Source organism: Larimichthys crocea, chromosome II (assembly GCF_000972845.2).
Source record: "Larimichthys crocea isolate SSNF chromosome II, L_crocea_2.0, whole genome shotgun sequence".
Lineage (NCBI taxonomy): Eukaryota > Metazoa > Chordata > Actinopteri > Sciaenidae > Larimichthys > Larimichthys crocea.
In genome coordinates, this window is record NC_040012.1 from 9,793,588 (window position 1) to 9,813,923 (window position 20,336).

Genomic DNA, 20,336 nt, shown 5'->3' on the forward strand with positions numbered 1-20,336 from the left:
TCTCCTGAGGCCAGCATACCTCCACAAAAAAGGTGAAAAACACAGCAATTGGATTGGAAAGAAAGGCAGCCAGAAAGAGAAAGAAACTGGAAAAGACAGAAGGAGAAAGAGACATTGATAAGTGTGTCTTTGAAGAGAACATCCGGAGGCTTCATGGCACTCACACAGACCTCTCTCCTCCCTGCTCGCGTAGGACCCATCTCAGCAGATGAAAGCAGGAGCCTCTTTGAGGTGGTGCCCTAGCATTATCCCTGCATCCTGCATCAAGTAATTGAAAGACCTAAGAGTATGGTAGGGGGTTCGAAGAAAGGGGGAGTGGGCTGAGTCATCCTTGCAGGTGTTGGACTTGCAGAAAATGAGAAGACAGTTGTACGTTCTCATGGGTTTGTACTAGACGTTCAGTGGTTTTGGAGGTAGCGAAGGAGAGGTGAGGAGTAGAAATCAACAGGATTGTACAGGTAATGGTTTATTACAGCAATTTACAATTGACTTGCTTTGCACTAGCAATCAGACAGAGGAAACTAGAAATCTGAACGTTATTACTGTGAAAGAAGGCAGAAGCCAGAGTACTCCACACCTGCTGTACTCAGTATGCAATCACTGATGCAGCTAGAGCGTAATATATGCAGGAATCGGTGCGTTGTGATGGCTGCGGGTGTCATAAAACCGCCTTAAATTTAAAAACTGACCTGATAGCACCCTCATTATTTGACCAAATGAAGTGGAAAGGGCATTTTTGACAATAAAAACACAGAGGACAACATTGTTTTTTCATGCTGCAGTGTGTTGTGTGTTTATGTTGAAGAGAAAAAGAAAAGAGGCATTTCATGTCTTACTTCTGCAGGAGGGGGTTGACTACGGGACGGTCCTGAATGCGATCAGTGGATCAGAGTAATCTCAGTCAAATCAGTGTCAATGCACTGTCTGCACGCTATTTAATCCTCTTTGGCATGACATTTAATATGTCGCGCATCAAATATGTTATCTACATTTTGCGATGAATGCATTACACATCTAAAGATGTCGCATTTGCAGCCAATGTGTTTAAATGTTGATCCACACTGCTGATGAAATCTGTGTTTGCCTGCTGACATTTACCTTCATGTTCCCGATGAAATAAGCACGTGTGTGTGAAGCTGTCTCATTGGAAAAGGTCCAGTTTGAGTTTTTTTTTCTTTTATCAGATGTGCTCTTACAGCAATGCGGGGCCACTCACATCTCCGTCATGTCTTCTCCTAAAGGTCTCCCCCCCCCCTCCACTCCTTTTCCTCCCTCACTCTTCTGGTTTCCCAGTGGATGAAACAAGAACATGGTTTCTCATTATCAGCCAGACTCCTCCCTCTCTTTGACTGGCGGTGTTTCTCCTCCCTCCCTCTTGTGTGGAGAACTCGGCAGCGAGCGTTAATCCCAGATTGAGCTGCCCTGCCGTCTGCATCCCGTTGTTGCTGGGAGAGCATGGCACGGCTCCAGGACCCCTGTGCTCACACAGGAGAGCAGTGAACGAATGAGAGAGAGGGAGAGAGAGACAGACAGAGAGAGAGAGAGAGAAAGAGGCAAGAGAGGGAGAAAGGAAAGAGGTACAGTTGGGCTGTTTCACGACTTGTCACAGCTGCTTGAGCGCTGCACTGAGTGTTATTGAGTTTCAGTCACACACACTCCTCTCACATAAACAAGGGAGAGAAGAGAGAAAAAGGGAAGGATGACGTCCGGCTTGTCGCAGCTGTGGGTGCAAATGTGAATGAAGTAAGAGGAAACCTCGGTCACTGCCTGGGTTCCATCACATCGCAACATCTCTCTGCTCAGTGTTGCGTCTTCCTCAACGCTCACACTTGAGAGGGATTAAACTTTTTTTTTTTTTTTTTTCATCTCCTGTTGGCACATCCGGAACTCTCTGAGCTTCTGACATGGAGTCTCCCACCAAAGAGATCGAAGAGTTTGAAAGTACGGCCCTGAAGTACCTTCAGCCCGAACAGATTGAAAAGATTTGGCTCAGGCTCCGGGGACTGTGAGTATATCCACTTTTTTTTTTTTCCTGTTTTCAACAAGTGTGTGTGAAGCAATGCTGTGTGTGTGTGTGTGTGTGTGTGTGCCTCTGTGTGAGTTAAGAGTTAAGCTTTTAATATTTACACGGGAAATCATCCGTAATAATTTAGCTGTAGTTGCTTCATTTACAGATTATTCTGATTTAAAAACAACATGCAGGAAAGAGTTTGAGTGTCAAAATAAAAGCCTGGCTTTTTTCACCTCACATTGATTTTGTTTACAACATGTGCATACGTTTGTGGGTGTGTGTTTGTCAGTTTGCAAGAGTGAGAGAAAGAACCATGGATACATTAATAATAGTAGAGCTAAAACCAAAAAAAACATAAGAAAAACAAAGAAGGAAAGAGAGACAGAGAGAGAGAGACAGAGAGAGAGACAGAGAGAAAGAGAGAGAGAGAGACTGGAATTACTCAAACCAAACAGCTCTGAGCTACTTTCTTTGAACTGTTTTGCATGGTTTATTTATCATCAAGAAAGAAAAGGAAAGTACATCAGAGCTTGCACCCTTCTTACGGGTTTATTTAAATCCCTTTTTTTTTTGTAAAAAGAGACAAAAACATGATGTTGTTTTGGTGGTCTCCTCATTGCCAGATGCATTTTCTTCTTGCATGTGTCATCTGACATTCAGTACACACCTGTTGTCGACGTAGAACTGTGATCCAACAAGACAATCCTGACTCAAATGTGCATATTTTCATCTGAGATATCGAGGCTGAAGGCTGAATTCTTCTTTCTATGCTCAAATATTTTGCCTCTATATCTTTCAATATTTCTCTTTAAATAATACAAAAGCCTCCCCCGAGCCTCACATTTCTCATTCTTTGCCGTTTCTTTGGGAAGGTTCTTTTTTTCTTGACTACTACAGTATTACTTTCTCCTCTATCTACCAACCAATCAACGCCTCCACGACCTTTCGCCCTGAGCAGAAAGCCCAGCACACTGTGTTTGCAAGTTGAAGCGGGAATTATCCATTTTCAGTTCTCATCTTACTCAGCAGGGGGGGAAGACGGCAGTGTTGTTAGGAGGTTTGCGTTTCGAAAAAAAAAGAAAGACAGAATCTGCTCTAATGTTTCTGCTGGAGGTCTGAGTGAACTGCAGTTTGCTCCTGCGCCACAGACGATGACTGAGTGAACAAAGCGCCCATGGGGCTGCAGTTCATCCATAACCCTTCCTCTCCTCTCGTCTCATATCACTCTGATTTATTTTTAGTTATTTTCATGTCATGGTATCTCCATTGTTCCGTGATTAGTCATCGTTTCTCTCTTTCTCCCTGTGTCAGAAACCCAATATGTGGGTCCCCTCACCGTCATCCTCTGCCACGTTTAGTTTCCTCGGATGGCTTCATTGTCTCTTCCATTTGGTCACCGTCATAAATTCCCTATCATAACCATCTGTCTTTTTGGATATCTGATGGATAGTGAGTCAGATGAAAGTAACGGGGGCCCGGGACCCCCCCCCCCCCCCACCCCCCACTCCCCCCTCAATCACGGCCACGACGCAGCGGTCTGCTGGGTGCTCTGGGGGCTCCTGTTGCGTGTCAGAGATCACATTAGCCTTTAATCTCACAAAGAGCCTCCATCTAAAGAGAGGGAGCTCCAACTGACAGGCAGCCCCCACAGATGTTGACGCTTCACACAGTGTACGTTTAATAGGGAGGGATCGACAGCATGCAGCATATGTGTGTGTGTGTGTGTGTGTGTGTGTGATTGTAAAAGGTTGACTGCGCGTGTGCTCGTGTGGATGATATAGATTGGATGGTGTGTCCGGCAGTGTGTATGTGGCGGCTTGGTGACATTTACTGTATGTGCTGCCAGCTTATCCTAGGAGATTTGTTTGGCAGCTGTATGATCTGTGTGTGTGTGTGCGTGTGTGTGTGTGTGTGTGTGTGTGTGTGTGTGTGTGCTGGATGGCTATCACAGCACTCTCTGGCACAGTGTACTCCACAGAGTACACCAATCATCCATGGATAGACAGAGGGGGCATTTGCTTTGGACAGTTTTCCCTCAGCTCAACCTTCAGTGACGCAGTCTAAAGCCTGGTGGCAACCCGCCGATGAAGGCATGAACGGCGTGGCGTGTTTTATTACTTCCCTCTGACAAATGGCCCCTTTATGTTTTTGCATCTGTGAATGGATTCCAATGGATTTCCATTGATAAATTAGATCACTGCGACAAACCCGACCTCTCTGTCACCCACTGATTAATGGAAATCAATTATTTATTTAATCACTTGATCAACAGTTCATCACAGAGAGCTCCCTTAAGGGAAGGGCAACTTCACTTTGGCCCAAAGAGGATCAAGGTGGCCGGATGACCGCTTTATGACACGGTCCATTTTATTTTATTTTTTAAAGTAACCCAAGAAAAACAAGCTGCTGTTAGCCACCCAGACATCTATTTGAAAAGACTCTAAAAATGTACGTTCACATCAGTGCGTTTTGCGTAATAACCTTTATAATTACAGTAATTCCTGGAATTTCCGTGACCCCTTTCAACCCACATCCTCATTATGCCGAGGACATTGCATTAAAGCCTTCTAATTAGAAGAAGCTCCGTGTTGTTGACACATACATTTAGATGTAAAGCAAGCTCAGTGATGCGGGGGAGGGGCAAAAGGTGGAACAGAGGATAAGAGAGGAGGTCAGCAGAGTTGGAAATATCCACGCTTGTTTTCTCTCTCTCTTATGTATCTGCCTCTTACGTGCTTTAATTTTCCGTGTGCTCCTCTTAAAACTCTTCATGTCCTTTAAATCCTAATTGCTTGATGGACCCCGAGTGATTGATTTAATCATTTATTTCCTACTAATCTTTAGGGAGCTCTTAACATTTCTTTACAGAGACTAACTTCCTTAGCTTGCACTTTTAGACTGAGCCCGAGGAAAGACTGATACAGAAAAACGACTAAGAAACAATTCAAGCTAAGTGCTGTGAATTCTGCCTGACTGGAATTTAAATGCACATCTGTAGTCGTACGGCAGTGGGTCCATCCTCTCCTCCACTTCGCCGTTACGAGTGCCTTAAGTGTGTGTCGTGTGTGTGTCGTGTGTGTGTGTATGAATTTGAGCTTTTAGAGTCATGCTGTTATCTCTTCGTGGAGGTGTGGGTGTTGTTTTAGGCCAAATGTTAGGGTAAGTGATAGTAGGTGTGTTTTAATGTAGGTACCCAGTGTGTGTATGTGTGTGTAGCAGTTAAGTAGGTGGGATGTCAGGAGGTGGAGTGCTGTGTGTGTGTGAGTGTGTGTGCATGTGTGTGTGTGTGTGTGTTTGCATATCATTACACTTCTCTTAAATCCCTCATCTGCATAAGTGATTGTAAGCATTTGCATTCTTATGAGATTTACAGTCTGAACACAACTAAGCGAAATGAGTGATGTAAACAACCACTGCTATGAAAGGAGAATATGATTACTATAAATCTGCACATTTGTAGTATTTTACTGGTTATTTATTGTCATTTTTTGGCATAATATATCTTGTTGGAAGCACATTTGGTTCTCATGCAAGAACGTTTTCGTGTATTCATACTTTTTTTTTTTATGTAACGTTTGTTGTACCAAGTCAGATTTGGCAAATGTGTCGCTCATTGAAGGCCACCTGTGCAGAAGTGTGTTTATGAAATTTGAACATTTGCATAATCAACACCCACGAAGGCTACCTGCTCCAGTCTGTTGATGCACAAAAAAAAAATTGTTACCGAAGAGCAAAAAGAAGACGTTTACACTGCAGTGCTGTTGAAAACCAGCAAACAGAAAATAACAAATTCATTCATTGTATTAGAAGACCTAAAACAATTTAGAAAATATCAAACTGAAAACGATGTTTCATCCAAGCAGCGCTGTATTGTGCCTGTAATGAAGAGTGAATGATTTGACGTGAGAAGTCTTTAAAAAGCAAATTTGTTCATGACTTAGATGGGAGACATTCACAGGGATGTGAGGGAGGTGAATCAAGAGAATATCTCACGGCAGGTGATGTTACATTGTCAAGTGTGACACTGGACTGCAACCTGCGTGAAGACCCTGAGGCAGCTGGAGGAGGCAGAGAATGTTTTCAAACCACTGAACTGTGTACGTGACTTTGCTTCAATATGCTAATGAAATCATAAAAAATGTTAACTCCTCAAACATCTCAGTATATTGGCAAACCCCGATGATGAAGTTATATTAGTTATGCATTTATTTTAGTTCAGCTTATTTCAGTATCATGTCTTAACTCCAAATTCATGACAAGAAGAGATTGTGTACTCGACTCGTCCGACGAGTAGTGCATTTTCATTCATGCGCAAGAGAAAATAATAAGAATGAGCATTTTAGTGAACGCAACAAATTCTCTTAAATCACTAAAGTGGTTCTTGCAAGAGGCCCAATGTCCTTTCTATTCTATTTATTTCTATTTCCATATTAAGTAGAAAAATGAATCCAACACAGATTGAAAGCGTACCATTTCAATCGATGCCTCACTGTCCTCATGTTTGTTTTCTCTGTCAGGCGCAAGTACAAGAAGACGTCCCAGAGGTAAGTCTTGCTGCTGCTCCGGCTCTGGACCTTTTCCTTCTCCTCCTCATCCCTCCCTCCTTTCCTTCACCTCTTCTCTAATTTCTGGATTTCCTCCCTCTGCTCCACCGATTCTCCCACATACCTGGACCTCATCCTGGAGCTACTCCTATATGATTTTTTTTTTTTTCACATTATCCATTGTTGCTTGTCTTGCAAAGCACTTTGTAACTCTATTATAAAAGTGCAATTTGAATAAAAGTTGTTCATGTTCTTTCTATGATTATTATCATTATTACCATATTTATTCCTGAGGGTCACAGATAACTGAGCAAGTCAAACACACCTTGTCACACTTGTGTATGCATTCACTTTGCGCTTTCTCTCATGTGTTGATTCAAGTGTCGGACTCATCGTCATTACCAGATAACTGGCACTTTAATGGATAGAAATTATGGGCACGCATCAACTCACAGACCTTGAGAGCGTGACGAATAACTCGAGTGCCATGCATGTTATCTTCTCTATTATGAAACTTTCATTTGTTTGGTTCTGCCGGAGATGCTCTGGGGAAATCAGGCCCTCTATTAACTGAGACTCGAATGCATTTATTTACAAGCTTGAGAGCAAGAATTAATTAATGCCACTGCATAAGTGAGTAATATAGATTTAAGTATCATTTGTTAAAGATGTTTCTGTATTGATCTGAAACATGCAATCAGCATCTTTCATTTTATTCAATTCATTTTCCCCTGTGATGACTTGTTTAGATGCAAAGGACACATTTTTGTCTTTAGGACCCACGAGACCTTGTAAAACTACAAAATGTTTAAGTCCCATCTGGCTAAATGACAAAGATAATGTTTGTATTTCACTCATTTCTGTACGGCCAGTCGTGTTTTTTGGTTAAATATTCCATTACTTAAGTCATATTCAGGCCAAAACCACCAATTTTTGTATGTTCTCTACACAAGGGGCAACTTCCATGGCTGTGAAGTTAAGCCAATGCAGAAGTGTCAAAAATTGCAGTTTCTCAATCGTCCACATGAGGCTGGCTACAAGAGTCAGTCTCCATAAGTCCCCATGTTAAAATGTCTAGCTTCACAGCAGAAATAAACATGTTTGCAGCCTGGTACAAAAAACAGTTTTGGCCTCTATAGCTAATTTCCCCATTTATGACAACTGTACTGAGGGTGAATCTGTTATAATTTGTTGTATAACTCAACATTCTTAAAATTAATTTTGCATAATTAAAAGCATGGTTGCTTTGATTGACAGGTGGGCGCTGTTATATATAGCTTATTTGGGCATCCAGGTGTCATTCAGCCCACCTCAGGTCCGATGTTCCACATCTTTGCCAATTTTTTGATTAGCTGGTAGGGCAAAAGAGGCATTACTGCCAACATGACATTCGGAAACCTACAGTGATGTCACGGATACAACGTCCATTCTTTCTGCTGTCAGTGCTCTACACACTCTCTCTTTGCCTTAATTTTAAACGATTTCTTTAAAATTGCACTTCATTTCATTTCATTAGGAGAAAAAAACAAACAAACAAAGAAGGGGCACTAAATTTAAACCTGCACAAATGAATGTAATGCTTTCATGCACTATTGTTAAGCCTATAACAAAAAAAAAAAAACTGAGTAAAGTCTGATGTTTTGTCAATAAACAGTTGCTGTAGTCTACATTCAACAGATTGGGATGTCAAATTCAGGTACCATTTGTTCTCCTCTGGTATTGAGTGGAAGTCAAAAAAAGATAAAATCCCATCAAAAAACAACATTTGTCTTATTGTTTTAAGTTTTAAAAACATAGTCCATTTGTCAGACACTATTTTTTATATGTATTAATACACATTTTTTGCTCGAGTGAGTATTTAGAGCAGCAGGACAGTGTATGTGCTACAGTTCCCGTGTTCATTATAATAAAGGAACATATCACAACAGTGTGGCTCATTTGAAACAAAAGCATTTTTTTAATAACTAACACTGAAGACTACTACTTCTACTCTTTGCACCAGTCAAATCAACAACCGCTCTGGTTACAGTCCGGAGAATGCATCGGCACAAATTATGTTAACTCAGTAAATAGGAAATTGTAACTGCACCACAAACGAAGCTCAGAACACAAAAATAGGTTGCCAAAGCGCCACTAATGCGGTTTCATGGCATTTTCCTGTGAACTGTGGGATTGCCGCACAGTTAGAGTAATTGAACGAAACTCTCCTCATGCTACTTATTGGCACAGCGTGTGGTCGTTTGGAGTGGTATAGAGCTAGCTGTTGGAAACTCTCGTTCTCTCTCTTCTCTGTGCCGCTGTCTCTCAGTCTCTCTCGCTCTCTCTGCTGGGTGGGTGAGTTCCTGTGTGGAGGAGCTGGGTGATTGACAGCTCCATATGTGTCTGTGTAATTACGGCCGGGCTAATTGGCAGAGAGGAACACTGGGACATTGTCATTACTGACACACCAGTACAACCCCTCACACACGCAGATGGAGGGAGAGATAGCCCTCTTCACAGAGGGAGGGATGGAGGGATGGGAGAGAGGAGTGTTTGTGTGAGAGTGTGCGTTTGTATGGAAAGGGAGTTAAGAGAAATGGAAGACAGGCTGCAAAGAAAGGTCTGTGAAGGCCATTGTTTGTGTGTTTCATGTGGGCTTTGGTGCTGGTCGTCGTCGTGTTATCGCTTTTTTGATCACATGATCTTCTCTTTCAACAATTGACAATTTGCTAAGCCACACCCCCCCATAGCTACGTTTTTGCCAGATAAAAATTTTATTGAAAGATTTATTTAGCTGTAACCACCAATTAATGATGGATAGAAGAAACACCATTGTTCTAGAATTGCAATATAGAGCGGGTTAACCACAGTACTATGAAGAACGATGATCAGAAAATATATTAGGGTGATAAGGAAAGATGTATCTAACATAGCCCTGTTCGAGTACGGGATAGAAGACTGTCATGAGCAGGGCTTTTTCTAACGTAACCACAAAATAATTTAGTCTAGCTAATTATATTAATCAATCAATCAATCAATCAATCAATCAATCAATCAATCAATCAATCTTAATTTCATTTAGGTAAGTGCAGATCAAAGTGCGTCACAGATGAGTGTCAAGATAGCAGAAGTGCAGATAAAAACTGGATGAAATAAATAAAAAAAGCAACAAAACAAAGATACAAATGTCAAAATATGATAAGACAGGTCTTACAGCTATAATACTAAACTGGTAAAACAGAATAAAAAGACAAAGCAGTGCATTGATAAGATGGGTAAGAAATAAAATATGCTAACCCTGCCTTGAGTGTAACACTGTGTTATTCATGTTTGCAGATTATGTAAGAACAGTCGAACACATACTTGACAAACGTGAGCATCACAGTAGTGCTTCAGCATGTGCGGGAAATCCACAGCTCGCCAGAACCTGCCATGCCTAGTTACGGTTGCTAAGCTGCGATTGGACAATCGCTGTTCAGACGATGTTTTTTCCGGTCGATTCAAAATGTGTTACTTCTTACTTACTGAATGTGCCAGAGAGCAATCTGATTCTAGCCACTACAGAAAAGGCATTGATCAGCCGAGCAGCACCACTTAGAGTGATTATTCACCAACAAAGCAACAAGTAGACTGCTTGTGTATCTCTTTGTATTGGATGACAGGTGCCTGAATGCTGCACTGAATGAAACAAGCTTCTACTTAAGCCTGTAAATACGCTACAGTGGTCACTTCTTGTAGCTCAGCTTTCTAAAAGCTTTAAGTGTTTTTGCCATCTGATCCAGGAAAACCCTGCAGCCTTAAATGGCGTTATGTAGTCTACCCCAGTTGCCGACTCTGTTGAGAGTGTCTGTGTGTTTATGAGAAAGTTCCTCGTTGTTCACTCACAGGGCTGCTGTGTTTGTTGGGATTACAGCTTTGGAAGCTATGCAGGGCTACAGAACATGTTTTCAGAGGTAGTAATGACTCAGGCCACTCAGACATCTACAGCCTGATCTCCTCCACCGTTTTTTTTTTTCCAGTTTCCAGACACTGAGTCTGTGTGTGTAAATATGTTTGTTTGTGCAGGACAGAAGGTTGGAGATCTCTCTGTGTGCGGATTATATATTTGGTAACTCTTGGCCCATGTAGTATAGCATGATAGTAATTTCATTCTAAAAATGCCAACAGAGAGAACAATGAATGAATGAAAAAAATGAAAATCACCGCATTGACAGAGGGGAAAAGAGCAAGAGCAATGGAGAGGAGGACGGATACTGTCAGGCTGAGAGTCACAAGGGAAAATTGAACTCTTTGGTTAATGTCAGTAATCAGGGAGCAGATCTTCCAGGCACTGGCTGCCTTTCAAGAACAGCCCATTAGATGCCATTATCCAAGCCTCTCTGTCTCTCTTTTCTATGCTTTGGAGCCATTTGTCAGTCAGAACAGCTATTGGGCTATTTATCGGAGATTATTCATTTGGCGTAACAGCGCGGTGCTAGTTTCACGTTTGGATTAGCTGGCTATAGAACAAATACAATCACATCTCATAAAACAAACAAATAATTTGAGCGATAAGGACCAGAAATTACAGTGGCAATATAGATGATGATGCGTTTGGATAATGAATTGGAGAAAGAAAAAAAAAGACGATGCACGCTGTTAATCAATTAAAAAATAGTAATTAGAAGCACAGATGTCACTTCACGCTCACTTGGGGCTCATTTTAAAACATTGATTTATATGACAGATATCGCACATCAGGATTGATTCATGTAAAAAAAAAGGACATTCTTATTCCTGTATTTTTTTGTGTCATGCCAAACATTTAGCCCATTTATCCAACATTTTATTATTAAAAGACACTACTATCTATCACAAATTCTAAGAAGACACAAAACCAGAAGAATCTTTGCTTCCAGTGGGTGTTCGCTCTTTGAGTTAAACCAATCAGATTTTGCCACAACCTGTGTGAGCCAATCATCTCGCTGCTGTCAGCTGTCATTTCAGTATCAATTGGTCGATGCAACCCTTGTTCACCTCCTGTTTACATCACATCCAAACCGACCACCACAACCACAACCACCACCACCAGTGTCTAGACACCATCAGGGGGGATATTACCGTACACATGAACTAATTTAATTAGTCTTAAGCCCCTTTTCTACATTTTCAAATAACAAATGTTTGCGTGTGAAACGCCAAACAAGCTGTACACCAAATAGTAGAAGGAAGAAAATAAACACTAAGCTCGTCTGTGTTGATCCTGATAAACAGACCCGCCCCTCCAATCCTCCAATCCTCCAGACTTTCTCCGGCTAACATTTAAGATGGCATTCTTTCAACTAAAGTAGTAGCCAACTCAGTCTACATCCAGAGCGTTTAAACATCAATTTATTGCACTAAAAGTATCGCTTGGCGGAGTATCATTACTTGTTAGAAGTGATTATTTCACAAAATATATATACAAAGGAATATTACGTGAATGCATTTTCAGGGAGGAGTGAAATGTTGGCTGTAGCTGTATTGCATGAATTGCCACCTACTTGATCTCTTGTACATCTAAGGAATGAACTAGCAAGACTGAGTATCTGCAGCAGCCTACTAAGTTAAAAAAAACAAAAAAAAACAGTGGCGTCCATTCCTTATTTCAGTCTGTGGTGGTGTAGACAGACAGCAGTCCAACTGAGAGAGATCAAGACCTCAATTTCAGCCATTAACGACTCGCTGTCTCTTCTGTAATTGTTTTCTAGTTGTGTTGATGAATTGCGGCTGGTTTTTCGGTGTGTTTCCATCCCTTTCACTGTTTAAGTCCACATCTTGCGTGTGATGCAGCCCAATGCTGCAGCGAAATGTTTGTTTTTAGGTGTTTGATTATCATAAAACTACGTGTCTTGACTTTTTCTGAAATGTGATTTCATATTTGATCTTCTTGCTGTGTTTTCCAGCACACATACACTGATGATTATACCTCTCTTGCTGTTTCTTTTCTTCCTGCGATCTCTCTTCCTCCCTTCACCCCCATCTCCTCCTCTCTCCTACTACCTGATGATTAGAGGGGTAATTGCCCGGCTCAAATGAATCTCCGAGCTCGGGCTAATTACATTCTTCTCAACCAATGTTTTTTTCCTCTTTTTTTTTTTTTTCTTTAATTTTTCCCTTTTACTTCCCCTCCACTCCACATCAGGTGCTCCTTTTCTTATTCAGAGGTAACCGCCTCAGCTTGCATGAATCACTCGGCGTCACAGTTTTTCTAAACCGCGCAGGTGTTGAGAGACAACCTTCAGTTTGTGCATCGGTAAACTAGATACACAGAAGACACGCGTTCTCTGCACAGACCTACTTTATGCGACGTGTATGAAGAAACGGCTGCCTGTATATATTGATGTGTGATGGATTTTCCAATCAGGCCAAACAATACACCTCAGTAGCCGCGCACAACGAGGCGAATAACTTTCAAATGGATTTTTTTTCTCGGTGACATCATAAGAGGCGTGCTGAGTTTTCATTCTGCGGCAAAGGGCTTCCACGCTGATTATTTTCTCCCTCTCTGCCTACCTCAGAGGGACATTATTAAGCTAAGTGTATTGCTATTCCTAAGATTGATTATAAAGCCTAAATGATAGGCTTTTATCCTAAGTTGAGGCTACGGGCGGAGATGAGAACATAAACGTCACAGGCTCTCTCAGTGCCAGCCCAGCTCACAAGGCTTCCCCTTCCTGCCACCAGCAGCAGATAATATTGCAGATTTATGGTGCAGATTGTCTTCTTAATCTGGTTGTTTATATCCAGCCTTCCTCCAACCCGCCTCTTCATTCCACCTCTACCTTGGTCTCCGCTGACTGTTTGTCCAAAGGGCATTACTCCAGGATGGAGGCAGGTGGGGCGAGAGATACAGCAGGAATGTGTGTGTTTTTTTTTTTTTTAGTGTCGTTTTGTGTGTTTCAGTGAGAGGGAGAGAAAATATTTGGTGACACCGTGCGAGATTGAGACTGTGTGCGCAGTCAGTTTGTGTTTATGTACTCATGTGTGATGCCCGGCAGCCATCCATGCGTGTGTGTTTGTCTAAGTGCTGTGCGTGTTTTTCTTTCCATTCAGCTATCTATCACCTCGCCCCATTCATCTCCATCTAACACAGTCATTTTGGTTCCAGTAGGAGTTGAAAGACCTCACATATAGTGTATTCAAATACCTTCTGTGGCCCACAGTCTCTGTCAAAACCAATGTGTCTACAAAATGGGGTTTTCTTGCTAAAACCAGATTGATCTAGGCAATGTTTTTATATACTCTGAGCTTTCCAGTGATATGTACAAAGGCTGTAGAAGAGTCTGAGTGCCCAGGAGAATGATCTAAAGTGATCTTTCATGACTTGCACTTGGACAAAGTTAGATGAAAGCCTGTTTAGAGCATACAAACAAGCAGGAGGGAAGAAAAGTGCAGCTGGATGTATCTCTGATAAAGCAATAAATTGTTTTCCTATTTACACTGCAGTGACTATGATGACTGTACAAAGTGCAGGACTTTGACACCACAGAGCGGGGGTTTGCATCCTGAGTTAACAAGCATCAAGCTTCTCTTGGGTGGTAGCCAAGTAGATAATGGCTTGATCAGTGATGTGGTGCTTTGTAGCTTGTTATACAAACAGTGGACGTCGAAGGATTTGGCATTGTAAAGTGAAACATGTCGGCGGAAAGCTTTTTTGTCAAATCTGGAAAGATGAATAAACACTTCAGTTGTTTGCTTCTGTATGCGCGCGTGTGGTAATGCATGAATTTATAAATGTGTGAGCATGTGAATAATAACCCATCCGTTTTGTTTTCTTTGATGTTAATCTAAGAGCAATGCCGGGAATCGCAGCAGTGACGCAGTCCAGTCTCTGTTTTCTGTCACAGCTTTTTTAACACTCTTCGGGACACGCTGGGCTAAACATCCTTTCCAGAAAATAAACATTGAGTACGGGAGTTCACTTTTACACAGTTAGATTCATGAAGATTTTATACTGTGTGCCTCACGTGCAACGATCACAAATATTACACACTTACACGCACAGTTTATGCATCTGGTCTCCCTCCTGTTCAGACAGATTGGCCCGGCCTGGGAATTCACAACTGACTTATCTAAGATTTAAATAATGACTAAGCAGAGGAGCGCCATCATGGCATTTTTGTAAACAACCAAGATGGCAGATGTAAAGCTTTGATAAGAAAAGATGCGTTTGCCATGCTTCAAACAGTCTATGTGACATGTTTTGTTGCTCTGATCGTTGTTCCAATTGCATCCAGCGGCATTTTGGTTTGCGCCCATTGATATGCAATTGAAAATGACATACATTGATATTTCGTTAAAAAAATCCACTAGCAATTTCTATTTGACGTAAGGACCTAAAAGTAAACCAACAACCATGATACAGATACAGATCCTTCAGATTTCTGAGATTTTACAGTGTAAAAATAAACTTGTCAGCGCTCTGCAGAGGACTTTGTGTGTGTGTGTGTGTGTGTGTGTGTGTGTTTAGAAGATGAGGGACATACTACAGTGCACGCTTTATTATCAGCGCCTCTCATCAAACTGGTTGTGTCTAACTAAGACCTCCTTTCCAGACAATGTCAGCTAAATAAACGGTCTTCGGGGTAGCAGCAAAGACATGAAGATGGTGACGAGTCTCCGGCGAGCTTGACAATCCTCTCATCTCCGCTCTACTGTTTGTTCCTGCTGAACATAATGAAGCTTAATTGAGTCATAAAAGAAATGCTAATTCTGCCAACCGTGGCGTTTGATGGAGACATTTGGTGTTTCTTAAAGGGATAGTTTAGTTTTGATAGAAAAGGAAAAATAGAGCTAATAGCTTTTTGTAACTGAAATACAACAAGACAATTGACATCTGTACATTTATATACACTAAATTCCAGAACAAACTTTTGAAGTTGTATGTTTATTATTAAAATCAAGTACTAGACAAGTCTTTATTCACTGACATTTATGATAATGCATGTTGCCTTTGAGTTTTTAAAATCTATCTTGAAGTGTCATTCTAGTTTAGTCATTTTGGGTAAAGTTTCTAGTGGGTGTATTATCTTCCAAAGTGCTGTTGGAGTCTTCTAAAAGCACAGAGTCAACATGCTGCTGGAATTTAGATGGCCCGCAGTAAATGTCAACATCCACTTTTTGTGCTTTTCCCACTTTTATTGTTTATTTACGTCAGTTAGATTTCCCACATCACCCAGAGTGACTTTAGATACGTCCAGAGAATTGACCTGAACCTGTTACTCCATGTATTCTGGTTGTATGGCACTTTGTTTGCTTGAGGAAAATTGAGTGATGGATATCTCCCTGCATAAATATTGAAGAAAATAAAAAGTAATGATGCTGTCATTAAAATATCTTGTTGCCAGTTATAAATGAGCAGTGTGTCACTAATAAGATATATCTAGGAATGTAACATTTGAAGTGCTAAAGTATGTATTTTAGCGAATTTGCATCACCCTTTTTTTGCTCCAACAAAGCAGTGAATTAAAAAACGAAACCACATTTCACAGGACCTCTTAGTACTCAGGCGTTTTAGTCTCATTAAGTGAAAAGAAAAATGCTGTTTTAGGGAAAATGTGATCGTTATGAATGATTTATCAAGAAAATAAGTTAGGGTTGGAGTTGAAAATACAGAGCAGAGAAGTGATCAATGGCAGAGGGGGAAAAATACATTTTTACACTATTTTAATTATTAAGCACTCTATTAATTATTTACGTATAATCTATGTTCCACTCTGCTTCTAGATTATTGGCTTGGAAGGATAAGATTTACAACAAACTGATAAAAAATAACTGCTCGTCCTCAGTGACCTTGTACTCTTCTGCATGGAGCTTATGTTGAAAACTGATAATGGGACTCAATATAAAGCCCTATACTTTCCTGCTGTACAATGGTCAGTGTTTAGTTATGTACATAGCACTTAAGGTCATATACATATAAGGACACACACACCACACACACATATATATATATACGTGAGGCACTCCAACTGAATAATGGTTCTTTTGGGAATACAGGCGTATGTGTGTGTGTGCGTGTGTGTGATGTGGCCCTTTGCCAAATAAAGTGCACTCAGATGTCCTTGTTTGTCAAGGGGTTGAAGGACAGAGCGGTGATGACCTCACTCACCACAGTGCACCACTTTTCAGCTTTTATTGATCGATCCATGAGGCTGTGTGTTTGTTTGTGTGTGTGACGAGGACAAAGACAGCTGTGTTATTATGATCTCCACCCCTCCCTCTCTCTCTTTATTTCTCACGGTCTCTTTCTCTTTGTGTTTTAGATCTCTGTGTGGTTTTCAATAAGCATATCTGTTCCCTTATAACACCATCAAGGTAATACAGATTTAAAAAAGGGGAGGACACAGTATTTAGGGCACAGCCTTTGTTTCTGTGTTGGTACACCTGCTCCCATTGTCAAAGTAACACTAAGGTGTATCACTATGCCTGGATTACTGCTGCAATAATCTCTGATCTCTGATGTTATTATGTTGGTGTCCTGGCTTAGAGTCAAAGAGATAATCTAATTCAAAGCTCTATTTTATCTTCCCATCCTGTTTCATTGAGTTAGCTCATTGACCTGTGAATGTGTGTGTGTGTTTCACCCTCCACAAGTCACGTATGTCATTGTTTTGCTTCAGGGATGTGACTACCTTTACAGTAAGTACAGTTTAAGGTTATGGTCAGCCCATCCCCCTCTTTCATCAATAACCTTCACATCTGCACTTCTGAGGGCTTCTGGGTCTTTATTTGTCTGCTACATGAGATAATAAACATACTTAAGCCACCCATGAAAGGACAGTCAAAGGCGAATCAAATTTCCCCTGGCTGGACCCTCACTGGGGTCGTCTTATGTCTCATACATTCTTCTGCTGTGGATGTTTTTGTACATCTTGGTAAAACTGGAAGGCATGTAATTGTGTATATTTACAATCATACACGTACAAATAATGATACATTTGACAAACTTTCTTATAATTATAAATTTGGGAGCTGCCTATTTCAAAAAGTGTGTTCAGACCTCTTAGATTCATCCAGTTTTCTAGATTTTGTTCCTCACTCACATGTTACTAACTGTAAGCGAACATCTGGATTTAAAACTCATCTGGATTTTGTCTGGATAAGAGACACTTACAAGTGAAAATGGGGCAGTTTCTCAGAAGGCATTTAAATCAACATGTCATCAGCATATCAAGACATATCAGTTTTTATTATATACTATGAGTGACATACAATATTAAGGTGCTTGTAGTATACAGTTCTTCACATTTATAAGGATATGTGTCCTTGTAGCAGAGAGTGAACAGGAAGATGTGATGGAGACAGGGTAGCACCAGTAAAGATGATGAAGGTGTAGAGACTGACCGAGGAAAATGGAGACTGCTATCAGCGTGGTGTGAAGGATGAGGAGAGGACTGAGCAAAAAAAGAGAGAAAAAGTGGAGGAACACTGAGGAATATTTGTCAGATAGACTGGGATTATGTCTTCCTATTCTTTAGACATATAAATACAGCAATCCTTTCTTAGTATAGAGAGCAGAAAAGAAAGACACAGCATTTTTTAATAAGAGTTTTTTTTTATTGGCAGTGAAATTGAGTAGTCAAGAGCAGACTGTCACCCTTGAGTCCCTCCGCCAAGTCAACAACTCCCTCCTCCAGGACATACAGATGCTCAATAGAAACGATGAAATGTTCAATGAGTCCCTTGTGGACAATAACGCCATCCTCAAAGACAAAAAGTATTTTCAGGAACAGAGCAGTGATGTGGCCCTGTCAGAGGATTCCATAGAAGACTGACCTTTACAATAAAATTCAATTTAAAAAATGTTAGACATCAAAAAATGAAGGACGTCAACAAAGTCCTCCTCAAAGAGAAATGCACGATAGCTCAGGAATTCAGCCTGAAACCGTGGAAAGAATAGAATAAGACAAAGGAGCATGTCTTGAACTGCAGTGATTTGGAAAACAAGTTTTAACTGTTGGTGGGACTACAACAAGATGTTTGGGGGGGCTCAAAGTCGACGAAATTCAACTGAATGAAGAGTTGTATGTCAGTGTCTCAAGTCAAGATGCTCAAAAGCTGCTTAAAGAGGAAAATAAGATGAGCCATGTCCTTAAAAATAAAAGCATGAGCACTTGAGGAAAATAAAGAAAAATAACAGCAGGGGGTCGAGTATTAACAATAATGGACACCAACACCATGAGTGAGATGAGTCCCACGTGTTAAAAGGGAGACCAACAGGGATATCTGTACCTGTGGGGCTGCATTGAAAAAAAGGCCTTCATTTCCAAATGTGATAGTGAGGAATGAAGTCTAAGGTGTTGAGATTGCACATGTTTATAAATGTTAGTCCCAGTTTGTGCATCTAGAGGCTGCTGCCAGGCCACCAGGCACCTGCACACTGCAGTATTTTCAAAGGTACCCTTTGGGTTGAGTTATCCTGTCCTTGTCTCGCTATGTTGGGTAAAATCATCAAAAAAAAGGACAAAGGGACGAAGATGATAGCAAAGGGACAGAAGTCCCATAAAAATATTATATGTAAGGGATAAAGAATTAATTTATATTTTCATGTGTTTTGTAATCAGTCTTTTCACAGGGCATAACTTTGTTTCCTTGGTTACGCCTGATGGTTTGACTAGTACTTGGAACAATCCCTGCCATCACATTAGGATTATCATGAAATAGAAACGTTAATGAAATGACAAACCTTTGATAAGATTTGGCAATGGGAGATCTTTCTAGTTGGCTCAGCTCAGAGAAAACTTGCTCAGGTTTAGTATATATTTATGTTTTTATTCTTTATATTTTTGTATTCTTTCTGTCAGGAGTTTGATCAATCGTCTTTGAACATGTCACAATAGATTGCTGACATCTTGGAGGTCTGTTGGGGTGTTCCCCTCTTTGTCTGCAGAGACAGTTTTGCGGTTTCATTATAACACCAAGAGCATTTCCAACCACAGTCAATTAGGAGCATCAAATTCATGTCAGTTAATGTCTTCTCTTTCACAATGTCTGCCATCATTTGTGATCCACCTTCTCCAGCTCCCTGTGCGATGGTTTTGTTCACGTCGTGCTTTGTGTTACTTCACCTTATTTACTGCCAAATCCTCAACTGTAATTGTGTTTTTAAATTGCTCTCCTTGCACTTTCCACCATGCAAGAGATCTTTTTTTTTTCACACATCTCAGTTGCTCTAGATTGGTTGTTATTGTTCAGAGATTTGGGTTTGCTGTGCCCACAAGGGCCTGTCAGGGTGAAAAAATCCATGTTAAAATCATTAGCCTAGGAGTAGCATTTGGCAATGATAACACCTGCTGCTGGCATCCAGTGTGGTGGTAGCTAATCAGTGCTGGAAAGAGTCCTAAAAATAACTTCTGATTGTGAAACCCAAGTGTTCCTGCGTTGATCGCTATTCTTAGATCATTAAGAAGTGTTGCACAGTAATTAGATCTAATTGTAGAATGTGAAGTGCGTTGTATTTCTGATTAGGGAGCTGCTTTTTTAAACCCAATTAGCTGTGGCATTTACCAAATCTGAATATTCTGTTTCCAGCAACACCTTATTTAAAGTTCATGTCATTTCACTTTGGGTAGCTGCCTGATATTTCCACAGTTTTGTTTTAATATTGGCCACTGAGCAGCGTTAATAAAACAGCTTGGGGTTAAGTAGTTTCCTCAAAGACACTCTTTTGGCAGTTCGGGGTGGAGAAACCCCTTTGTTGTCCCAGGTTGTCATGAAGCCAATCGCAAGGATCTGAAGCAGCGAAACGCGTGCTTTCAAAATTGCTTTTGCAAACTCCA

At 40.8% G+C, this 20,336-nt stretch overlaps 1 protein-coding gene across 5 annotated transcripts in view; it reads left to right on the forward strand.

Annotated features, from left to right (window-relative positions):
- Positions 1-20,336, forward strand: part of pde1cb (phosphodiesterase 1C, calmodulin-dependent b) — a 91,704-nt gene that overhangs the window by 26,206 nt on the left and 45,162 nt on the right. The window contains exons 1-2 of one of the 5 annotated variants that reach the window (XM_019272145.2): positions 1,313-2,005; positions 6,529-6,555. The exons of 3 other annotated variants lie outside the window; for them this stretch is intronic. In XM_019272145.2, the coding sequence (XP_019127690.2) occupies positions 1,905-2,005; positions 6,529-6,555 (128 nt within the window). In that variant the 5' untranslated portion in view covers positions 1,313-1,904. Of the gene's footprint in view, positions 1-1,312; positions 2,006-6,528; positions 6,556-20,336 lie in introns of those variants that run through there. One more of the 5 variants, XM_027291024.1, reaches the window with a different exon arrangement.